Below are 12,199 nucleotides of genomic sequence, written 5' to 3'. Positions count from 1 at the left end.
AACGACCGGCCCTTCTACCATATTGTTCACTTATGAAGAACTTTAAACCGATTTTTCCGAAAACGTCTTTTTGGAAGTTCGTGGAAATCAGAACTCAAAATCTACTTAACCTATCCCTTAAAGAAGATTATAAATAAATATATTTTTGTTTATAATTTTATATCAGGAATGACACATTTAAAATAAAAAGCAAAGAAATCGTATTATATAGGAAACCATAAAATAGAAAGGTAATTTTTAAGAAATATAGTTGAATCAATTTTTAGCCGTTAACATGTACATTAAAAACATTCGTAATTATTACATCCGCAAAAATTAAAAAAAAATTTTTCAAAAAGTTGCATGCAACTATAATAAGGTAATAACATATAAATGATAACTGATAATTGTGTATATTGGTCACTTTCATGCAGCTTTATGTGATGTTTACTTAACTTTTGTTGGATAACACAATAATAGATCAAAAAGATTGTACTCACTTGGCTCTAATGTCGCCCATGAGTATTTCGTAGGGTGTCAGTTCATATTCGATGGGTGTGCGTTCGTGGTTGCTCTTCTTCAGCCTCACACCCCGCCGCAATTCGTCGATCACCTGCACCCAGAAGCGTGCCTGTGGATTCGGAAAGGTGTGGTTAGTCAATAGAGACCAGTTTTTTGGGACATATCGTTGGAGATTGGGGACAGGGCAATCACAAACATGCATTGGAACTGTGGACCTACTTGCAGTGCCCTCCACAGCTGCAGTTCGTGCTTAAAACAGGAAGAAATAAGAGTTTACGGCATTGAGTGGGAGGCGCAATTCACATTTGCAATTATTTTATTAATTAGCCAATAATTTAGACTCCCGCTGTGTGGGGCCAATCCATCGGCATGACACGTTAACCGTGCGTATGAGTAATGTGTGTTGAAAGCTGCGCGAGATGGCAGGAAGACTATTTAGCACACAATGGGGCTAATATGTAACAGTGATCCGCAATTTCACTTTCCATTCGCGCCGTCTTCCTGTTCATCGTCAATTGGTGGCCATGCATTTTGAGACACCTCATTAAACATGCAAAACGGCGGCGGAAGGTGGAGTGTACAGTAGTAGTATCTAGGGTCCGATTTCAGTTCAGCCCCAGCTGAAATCATCAATGGCAGCACATGTTTTGACACCATGTTGCACATACATAAGATGCCGCGCCACGCTTCAATTACGCTAACAACAGCAACATTAGATACAGCAGCAACATCAGCTCACCTTTGAGTGGCAGCAGCTTCCGCAAGAGTTGGGATGTATCTCAGTTGCTGTGGAAATACTTTGGCCCATGTGCGTACAAAATTGGTATCGTCTCGATACAAAAATTAGCATACCAAATCATCGACATCATCAAATGCAGCTAAGCGAAACACAGACTCAATGTCTGCTGAAAAAGAAAGATTTCCTCGGAAAACCTTTTTTCCCCCGACAGCAGCAATACACGTCCAAAACCCATCAAGAAAATGTATAAACACCAAAGCAGAACCAGTTGAATTTCCGCAATTCCAGCATAATTATACCCAAACAAAAACAATGTAAACTCACTAAAAAAAAGTGTTTTAAGAATCAGTTGGCTGTGTGACATTCTGAAGGCTGTTGGCTTCGCAGAAAACATGAAAAAACCGCTGACTAAAGACACACTTCTTTCATAGTAGTCAAAAAAAGAGAACAAGAAATAAAAGAAAACACTCTCCCTATAAACAATAGACCAAACAGAGGCGGAGAATTCTTATCGAAGAAATAGAAAATGATAAGACGGGTTTTAATCAACCCTCTACAATGGCCTGAAATTACGTTTTGCAATAGCAACAACAAAAAAACAGACACAAAATAAACATACTCGACTTTTTACCAACTCTTCTTTGCACATATGATATATTGTATATGTCTGGCCAATTAATTGGCCAATTCCGTAGCTGCACCTTTTTTTGTTTAATCCCCGCCTTTTGGCACATGCAAATTCACGGGTTTAAGATATATACAAAGCGAAAATTATTTATGGTCTATTTCATTATCTGAATGTATTCATACTGTACACTTCCACTATAAGCTAATATTATGGCATAATGATGTGTCGTCTATTCCACACGCAAAGGTTTCTTGTTTTTGCCGTGTTTTTTTTCGGACATGCAACGATTGGCTGTGAGGCGTACAAAAAATATTTGTGCAGTGGAGTTATATATTTAAAAGGATCTACAAATTACTATATATTTTAGAAGCATTAGGTAGCCAATAAATAACATTTTTAGAAGAGTCCGTTGACCCTCCATAACATATCAAAAATGATTGAATTATATCAATAGCAGTTCATATAAATACAATCATTCCCGGAATTGTGCAATATAATTTAAGCAAACAAATTAACAACAGAACAATTAACGGAAATATTTATATAAAATTAATGTGTTATCATTTTTTTTAAATCTTATTGTGTTCATTTACTTTATAATAATATTTATTTAAATTTTAAAAGTTGTAGTCTTCATGATTAATTATATTTGTTAATAAATAAATAAAAGTTGCCTGGCTTTTTTTAAACCAAATCTGCTGAGTAAAAACAGAATCGATACCTAACCAGCTGAACTAATTTTTTAAGGTATGCCAATATGTAAATCTGAAACCATAAGAATTTAAGTAACCCTCAACCATTACGCTCTATTATACCTTATTATCAACTATTTTGCCAACTGTTCTTTGACGGTTTTAGGTTTCTATATGATTGAAAAAATCAAACACACCTCGAACGGTAAAATCCATCTATAGTATAAGTTTTCACGACACAAAAAAAGTAAAGAAAAAAGCAGAAGCAAAAAACAAGAGCGAATTTTGGTTTGCGTGTCTGGCCAATTTGCGTGTGTGTCTCAATGAGTTTCGGAGGTTGGATGACGGCGATATAGCGGCTCGATGTGATGATGGCAAACTCCTGTGACGGCCTCGACATATTCGCTAAAGGTCACAGCAAGCGCCAAAACTTTATAGATGATATATGCGCCCATTAAAATACCTCGCAGAAAATATATACTATGTGTATATGGAACGGCGGTGTTGAACTCATTAGGATGATGGCCAAAATAGAGGCGACCACCGCGGGCCAATTATTGAAATTAAAAGTGAATTTCATTTGGCAATGCATGAAATAGTTCACTTTTTTTTGTACCAACCCAGAGCGGAAAACCCCGCCACAAATGCTCGTGATCTCTTCGATAATGATTATGATGATGATGGCTTATGGCACATATGTTTTTGGTTAAAATGCGGCTCGAAGAGGTGCGCCAAACAAATCGTGAGTCGCTAGCCACTGTAGGCCATTAGTGGAGCACTATTACATAACTATAGTTTCTTGGGGTTTTGCGTGGGGGACGGAGGGGGGGACTCTTGAAGAATCTTACCCAGTCGTTGAAGCCCAGCTTCGCCAGTTCTTGTTGCGTGGTGGTCGATGATTCTGAGGCCTTGATCAACTTCTCGGCACCTGCTATTTGAGGTTATTAATTAGTTGGCAGTCTGCTTAGTTGTCTTGATAAGAGTACTTACCATTGTTCAGGACCTGTTGCAGAAACACACGGAGTTCTATGGTCTCCGTAACGAGGGCTCTGCAAACAGCTCTATAGTGATTCTCCGGCAGGGTGGTTTTTATGTGATTTCTGCAGGTCTATAAAGGGTTATATTTAAAATTACCATTAGTAAAATATTTTAAAATATTTGTGTGTTGTCTTAACAAACCAATGCAAAATTGGGTAACTAAAACACTATGTGTAATCATCACTTTATAAATAAATAGGTCTATATACCTGTGCTAACTACATTTTTTTGAAGTCAAAAAATTCTGGGAACTCATTAAAAGATTATTTCTATCTGCGGATATCCTGCTTACATAAATTCTACGTACCAAAGCTAATTACGTTTTGCGCCTTTGGCAATTTCCTTTCACTTCTTATTCATGATAATCATATCTCGTATATAGACCAACTCAATTTATTCCACCAAAACAAATCTTATCTAACCGTAAGAGCACAGACATTGGAAAAATGCTAATTTATCCATATTAGTTGCAGATACTTTTCCACTTTTCGTTGGTGTGCTAGAAAAGTCAGGCAAGTGGAAAAAAAGACAGGTGTCCACACAGTGTTCACTGTTGCCTGACAGCAATGTGTCAATTCTATAAAGTGGCTCATTAGAGAAGAACCACCCAGCCCCGCCCCTCATAGAGCACTCAAACAGAACCGAAGACTTCAGCTCAATCAGCAACGGTGTGAGGTTTATCACACGCCCCACTGCCAAATCGGGGATCCTCCATCTCGATGGGATCGAACGGGATGGGTGATGCACTGGCTCTGCCTGAAAACGCGGAAAAATTCCCGATGCGCAATCAAGTGCAGCGGTTTGAAGGCGGTTTCCGAATCAGATTTCTGATTTACAGATATGCGGCTGATTTCGTACGATTACGAAAGCGTTTGGTTTTATGGTTATTTCGGTTATTTAATATCGATGCAATCGAGCCGCAATTGAAATTGTTTTCCAGTCGGTCGGCCGGGCATCGGCAATCTTAGTATCTGACTAGAACCCGGACTGAATCCGGCTTGTTTGCGGTTAGCCGCGTTATAGATACGCGCACAACAAGTATCTGCAAGTTATTTTTTTTTCTGCACAGAAAGAAAACTGATTGCATGACAGTGTACGATCCATATGTAATAAAATGTTATAATCTAACATTATGTCATCGAATTATGTGCATAAGGTACTAAGGAACTTATTATTTTGCAGTCCGAAAAGATACTCATGTGTCAAACTAATTTGTTAATGTTATTTAAAATTAAATTACCAGCATTTACAAAGTACAGAAAATTTGGGTTTTTTTAAGACTTTTGGCCTTCCCTTTATATTATTAAATATACATTTGTATTGGTAGATTTAACCACTAATTTTTGATAATTACTATAAGTATAATTGGTAAAACAAATTTAAAAGTTTAATAGAAAGTAAATATAAGATAATATAATTTTTTTTTTCAATATTATACTTTTTTAAACTCATTCAAATATGAATGAGACTACTTTTATCTCTTGAAATCAAACCAATTTTATTTTGCTCTATTGGGAATTAACATTTCGCAGTTTTAAAAACTTAGAAATTGTGTTTCCGTGTAAGCTCGCTTTGGTTAACTGTAACGTGAGCCAAACCAGTTTTCCCACCGATGAATATCGATGCATTGGCTCTATATATATTTACATGTCATAAGAGCTGGCAAATGGAGCGTATTGGAGCTGGTCAAAAGGTCAGATCTTGGCGCACCCCCAAAACAAAAATAAAGAAAAACTCTGACTCACACTTCAATGGGAGTTCGAATTTGCTTTGGTTTGTTTTGTTTGCCTGCTATTTTTTTTTTGGCACATCATGACACGACTAGATTGCAAATGTCAGATACAATCGGCTTGAATTGGAAACCCACCTCGATTATGTGCTCTAGTTCTTTGGTATCGTTGCGCTCCTCCTCGGAATCGTCGTCCCAGCGCTTGTCGCCCTCGTCGATGCCCTCGTCAATGCAATCATCGTCTGTCTCTGCAATGAACGATATTCAATCCACTTTTAAAAATAGGAATTTAAAGTTTAATTTAACTTCGTTTAATTTATCATAAGGTTTAAGTGATTCATGGCACGCGGTCCGACATAACCTTCATCTTGTTGACGCTTGTGTTTGACCGATAAACGGGGGCCTTTTTTTTAAAGGAAAGGAAGGCCCCGATAGAATGAAGTCAAATAAGCCCCGATTGGGGGACTTTATTAAGAGATGACCGGTTTCAAATGACTCAATTGCTATTCTGAGCGAGAGTTTACTAATCTGAATCTCAAAGAAAATAAGCATTTCAGCATTTGTAGAAAATATTATAACAACTCATAGAGTAAAACAAAACTAAGCCTCATAATTTATTATATCACTTACAATTTATACATTTTGTTGAGATATTTACATCCAATTGTAGAAATTAATTTGTATTGAAAATTTAGCTTAAGTTCAAAAATAAAACGGATAATTACTAAAATCAAAATCATTAAATGGATAATTGTCTTAAATCAAGGTCATCGTGAGAAATGCAGTCTATGCATATTTTTCATTTTATAATCACAAAATAAGTTTGGGTAGAACATTTTAGAGAAATAAGAAATAAGATGAGGGCAAAACTATAAGCCATTTTTGCGCTACTGATATTATAATAATAATTTTTATTCTCACCATCTATCGTCATAAAGTTAAATAGGTTTTCCAGCTCCTGTGACATTTGGCACTCTTCGTCCTCCGGCAGGTTGTAGTCCAAAGCGGTGTAGACGATTTCCGCCAATTCGCTGATAATCTGCAATAATAAAAAAGCCCACGGGAAAATAATAAATATAATAATTACCAGGCGATGAAAAATGGCATGGAATGCCGACAGCAAAATGCGATTGAATGTGGGGGCCAAAGGTTAAGGCCGACGAGCCATAAAAAAATGTGCAGCGTGTAATGTAGTCAACCCCCTTAAGCCCTGAAAAATCGACAAGACGAGAGGATTTCATATACCTTGTTCAGGCAGCAGTTCATTAAACTGAAACTCTAATTGGAGTTTGAACATGACGGAGCTTCGTAGAAAAGCAGAAATATATATATATATATATATATATATATATACTATATATGTTATTGGTGTTTGGGAAGTTGTAGAGTTCAGGTGCAACAACAAGCAGCAACAACTTCAAACAACCAAGTGCAGTGTCAACTGTTGTTTCACTTTCACTTTGGCGTTGGCGAAAACACTATCCGAAAAAGCTACAAGGTGTTAAAACACCAAAGCGAAAGTAACCAAGCCAAAGTCGTTAAATAATAATTCGGTTGCGTTATATTTAGCCCAGCCACTGAACCCGCTCATCTCCGTCTCAATCTTGATTCCAATCCAAATCTGAGTGTGGGTCGCCGCCCACACACTTTATGCACATCATGGTACATTTTCCCTACACGTTCACATAGATTTGTTTTTATCGTCGAAATTAAATGATAAAACATTGTGACAGCTGAGCAGTGGATGCACTGAATGCAGTGCCGAGTGGCATTTCCACCAGAGGCTCTGTGCACCACTGAAGAGGTTGACAACAAATGTCAGTTAAATGCTTCCAGCGTTTTTTGCCCCTCCATGGAGTAGGACCCTTACATCATCTGCCGAAGAATTGCAGCTGCAATGGTTGTTGCACTGTTGCTGCTACGGCAGATTGCTGTTGCAGTTGCAGGCGTTGAAGGTTGAGAGATATAATTAATGGGAAAATTATGGAAGAGGTGGTGATGGTAATACACTATGTGAAGGTGAAGGAAGTGGAAAACTTCAGTTAGCGAAAAAAATTGAAAGACTTTGTGTGAAAATGTAATTTAAAACCCAAATTTTATTGGAAATTTAATGCCATTTTATAATACTCTGGCACGGAACAGCAAATTAATGCAGGCAATTATAAAACATGGTAAATAAACCCAAAAATCAATCATTTAAACTTACAAATACCAAATACACCAAATATTGATTTAATAATAAACTAAATCATTAAACATCATTGGGTTAATTTATATTTTAAGGCATATACTTTTATTGGCAATTAAAGTACGTTTTTATGAATCAATAAAAATCTAACGAAATAAACTTTATTTCTTAAAAACAAATAATGGTTTTTTGAGTTTTTAATGATGAATTTCAACAATCAGTTGAATATTATTATAATTATTATTCACGCTCATCAACGTTTTAAAAAATGGAGCAGGTTCGTTTTTAAACAGAAAAAAACTGACTTTAAAATCCCACGTAACAAAATTAGTTTTATTCTTTTGAAGTAGTTTACTTTCTTTAACGTCTATAAAAATTAATAGATGCTAGCCTCAAAAAGAGCCCATCTACTAATCACCATACTTGCAATTAAAAGCATAATTACAGCCTATATAGGTGGATATCAGGCAACTTCTAACCAGGAACCATCTTCATCTTGAAGTCCCGTCTTGTGAATTTTCTCATGCAATTAGCAGAGAGAACAGAACTGGAAACCCAAAAGAGAGCTTCGAGTATCTTTCGATTCGGAATGTGCATTGTGGATGGCAAACTGAAATGAAGCAAAGTGTAATATGCCAAAGGCGAACTATTTTTTTTGTTGTTGTCCCCACTTTGCAAACATCCAGTATGAATAAATGAGATTGTCTTTGTTGAGGGTGCGCCTGTTCCCAATCCGCATATTCTCACCGCCAAAAGAAAAAGAAACTACTCCCCATGGCCTGAACTCGGGCTAATATCAAAGTTGAAACCACGGACATGCAATGCGGCAATTATAAGGCAGTTGCCAAAGTTCCAATTCGCTTTTTGGCCAACAAAGGGTCCCCACGAAACCACACCCCCGCCCCCGCTCCCATCATTGTCAATCTTTCAGTTTAACCTTTCGCCCCAACTCCATGCTCGAAAAGTCACTATACTAGCTGTTGGTTCTCATCGGCTACTAATTTTTTTACCTTGCCTTTTTTGGGGTCAGTTTGGAAACTATTTTTTAAACAAGAACTTCTGAGTCAGGCGACATTAATCGAAGGAGGGGGAGGATTGTCTGCTGAGGTGTGAATATTTGATTGCACTTTGGGGCACAGCTGCAATTGGCGAGTGTCCACTCAAGCGCAAAGTACTCGAGTTTATTTCTGTGTAAAATTATCTAAAGGTAACTTATGTAAAGCTAAACACTCATGGAAATTATTTTTATGTAAAACAAGAGTAATGAAAATGACTGGACATGATATCGCTTATATTATTTAAGGAATAATAAATAATGTGATTTTTAATATGTCTTGTTATTGTTGGTTGATGTTTTGATCAACAAATAACTATAGGACGTAAAAATCTCAAGCAATTATATTATGCGAAGCAATTATTAAATTTACAAATAATTGGTTTTTGGTTTTCCTTAATCACAACAAAAACTTTTAAATTCTTTGCGCTCAAAATTCTTTTGGACGCACAAAAATAGAATAACAAAAGGCGGTGTAATAATCAGTACCTTTAAAAGATAATTTTCTTTAAGAACTTTTTAATTTAAGAATTTAGAATACGTCTTGGTATTTACTCAAACTGACCTTTTAAGAAATTAAATGTATAAACAAATTAAATGTACGTTTCCCAACATAAACAAAATTCAACTTGAATTTTATTTATATTTTTTGTTAAGAAAAAAGGGGTTTCAGTTTCCTAACAGTTGAGGTAGTTTATTACCACTTTTCTCAGCGGAATAATGTGCTATCTTGCAAGTCGCAAATTTCTGTTTGTTATATTTATGTGCAGGCCTCTTGCCATCCTCCATTATGAGTACCCATTGTCTGCTAACCATCTGGGGGAATCAAAAACTCCTTGTCTGGCCATCTGCCCTCCACTCCTTTTTCTTCGTGGCCAGTCGTCTTCGGCGATCTCCTACTGTTTTCTGTGGTTTGCCCACTTGACTTGAGCATTTCCTAGTCTCTTTTTTTCTGTCGCTATCAGGATTCACATTTTATGCAATTGTTTCCATAGAAAGAATGCTGTGTATAAATACGTATATATATAGAAGGAGATATATATATATATAGGCAAACGACAATCGGCAGCCGGCACACAAGTAGCTCTCGCGACTTGTCCACTTCTCCCGCCTATCTGGTCAGTCGTGATCAATGTTGGCAGCAGCAACAGCAACAGCACAGCAGCAACATCGCAGCACTGCAGCAACATCGGCAAAAAATGCGACGCCAATGTAAAGCAGCATAAAACGGTCGGAACTCTTTTTTCTAGGGAGGGATCGGGGGCTAAACAACGTTGACAAGGCGACGCTGGCGACAACGATTAAAATCTCTGGGGAACACAGCTCACACAAAAAAGAAAAATAAATGTATAAAAAGACAGCAGAGAGACAATGAGAACTGGAAATATTTTTGTAAATTACAATGCAATTTTTATGCCACACAAAAGGTTTGGTTTTTGCTTCTCGTTCTCCTATTTTTGATTGTTTGCTCGGCCTGGTCAACTGTTTCGGGCCCATTAAGCACTTTACATTCGATGTGGCGAGATCAAAGTGGCTGAAATTTATGGCCGCAGATACCGAGATACACAGGCCAGTGGGTTGAAGGAAACCACATTGGCCGGCTGGGAGCAGGTTATACAATTTTAGATTTTCCAGTTTCTTTTGCCAGGCGTCCAAGTTGGATGACAGAGGCATAAGGGGATCTCACTTGTGATAAGGAGATGGCAGGGGAGGCCAATGAGTATGTATGTTTTGACCCAAATTCAAGACGAGCGTAGAACAACCAAGAGAGAATTATGAATCTGAACGGTACACAGCAGGAAAAATAGGAAATAGTCTCCACGCTTGAAGTCAGTTAAAAATTTTAAGTTCAACTGCTGTTTTTCTTTTTTTTTTGTATTGTAAAAATGTCTTAATATTTAATAAGAATGTTTTAATACTGCCGCCTTCGATTAAACGTATTAATGTTCAGTAAAAAGTTCCAGGAGTTATTCCAGTTACTTTGTAATTTCAAAAACTTCCCTCACGGTAAAATAAATTTGAACTTTTTTCGTTTTAAGAACATTAGAGTAAACATTTTAAGCATTTAAAGTTAGTGTTGGCTTCAGGTTTAATTTGTTAATTTTTCATGCTAATAAAAAAAATAAACAAATAATAGTTTATATTTTAAGCTAGCCACATATATTTTTGATAACACATCCACATCCCGACCTTTTAAAACCAATACTGCAGAATTTTATTTTTTTTTCTGTGTGCCACACATGCTGCATGTCATCTAATAATTGCGTTCTCTGCTTATCAGACAAGGTGTCGTCTCCGCACTTAAAAAATAGTGGAAAGTGAATGGGAATGAGAATCTGAACGTGAATGCGAATATGAGCATAGTCTTAAGTGCGGTTGGGTATTTGTAACTGTCTTGAAATAATATTTGCACATTTTGCTAAGACCGCCTGCCATTAGCCGTCGACATGATTATCAGGCAGCTGATTCCCCGCCCTTCCACCTTTCCCCTTTTTCCACCTTCTTTTTTGTTTTTTGAGGTGCATGTTGCCTTGTGCCTCAGGTGAGTTTGCTTTCGTCGTTTTCTTGTCTTTTGTTGCCACCGACTCGTTTGCCTAGGAAACTTTTGTTTGTTTCGGCATAGACGTGCGAACTGGGTTAATTTTCTATATATATAAATATATATATATGTATAACTATGTACAAGATATTACTATGCTGGTGCTACAATTATTGTTTATGTTCAAGTAGAAAACGGCAATTCACACGATTCGCAACGGCTAAATTTGTGAATAATAATAATTTCCCATTAGTTTCTTTCGTTGCTGATACCATAAATATATACGACTGGCTTTTGGTCTGAATAAATGGATGAACGAGGCCAATATGAAGATCTGTTGAGAACTGATAGGACAATAATTAAGTTGAGAATGTGGGGCACTGAGAGCGATACCAGGAAAACCCTTGAAGCAACTCATATATTCATGAATCATTGAAGGCGAATAAATGTGTATGTAGAATCTATTTTCATTTGTTTTTTATATTTATTTTTTTGCCTGCAAATAATAGGGAAAATTGTTGTTTTTAATTTACTTTTGAGGTGTGATTAAAATTGCACAAGCCTTTTAGAAAGCACTGTAAAATAGTCAAAATAAAGGTAAGTGAGGCACCAGTTTTTTGTTTTATTTTAGCTTTATGATTTACAATTTAAAATTTGATAAAATTTGATAATAGATTCTTGAAAAAACTATTCATATTTTAATGAAAAATGCTTACTAATCATAGATCATTTTCCTCAGTGGACAATCAATGAGCTTAACTCGCATTCGTGCTCTCATGGATCCCTGGGAACCTTTTTTGCCAAATCCCAATTTACCCAACCCATCCATTAATAGCAAATGCTTCAATCAAAACGCTTAATGCAGTTCCGGTAAGTTCTCGAGTCCCAAGATTGGACCAGGCCACCTAGAAAAGGCTTTTCAACTACACTCACAAGCACTCGTTTTGAAAGACAGGCTTAGAAGGAGAGATCGGAGATTGCGATCAAAGCCCTACAGCAATCAATGAGCAGCAAGAACCAGCAGATTGGCCATCAATATCGAACTCAGAGCCTAAGACCCAGGCGTCACAAAATCACAACAACAGACCGAC

General features: G+C 36.8%; 1 protein-coding gene across 5 annotated transcripts in view; it reads right to left on the bottom strand.

Moving 5' to 3' along the window:
- The window catches only part of LOC128262745 (protein spire), a 44,696-nt gene that overhangs the window by 11,879 nt on the left and 20,618 nt on the right, over positions 1-12,199 (bottom strand). For 4 of the 5 annotated variants that reach the window (XM_052997222.1, XM_052997224.1, XM_052997227.1 and 1 more), the window contains 5 exons: positions 6,249-6,366; positions 5,466-5,575; positions 3,551-3,668; positions 3,409-3,491; positions 480-610 (listed from right to left, as the gene is read on the bottom strand). In XM_052997222.1, coding sequence (XP_052853182.1) covers positions 480-610; positions 3,409-3,491; positions 3,551-3,668; positions 5,466-5,575; positions 6,249-6,366 — 560 coding nt within the window. The remainder of the gene's footprint in view (positions 1-479; positions 611-3,408; positions 3,492-3,550; positions 3,669-5,465; positions 5,576-6,248; positions 6,367-12,199) is intronic. The other variant, XM_052997223.1, reaches the window with a different exon arrangement.

This window comes from Drosophila gunungcola, unplaced genomic scaffold (genome assembly GCF_025200985.1).
Source record: "Drosophila gunungcola strain Sukarami unplaced genomic scaffold, Dgunungcola_SK_2 000001F, whole genome shotgun sequence".
NCBI lineage: Eukaryota > Metazoa > Arthropoda > Insecta > Diptera > Drosophilidae > Drosophila > Drosophila gunungcola.
The sequence above is the reverse complement of the archived record's forward strand: the minus strand, read 5'-3'. Positions and strand labels throughout refer to the sequence as shown.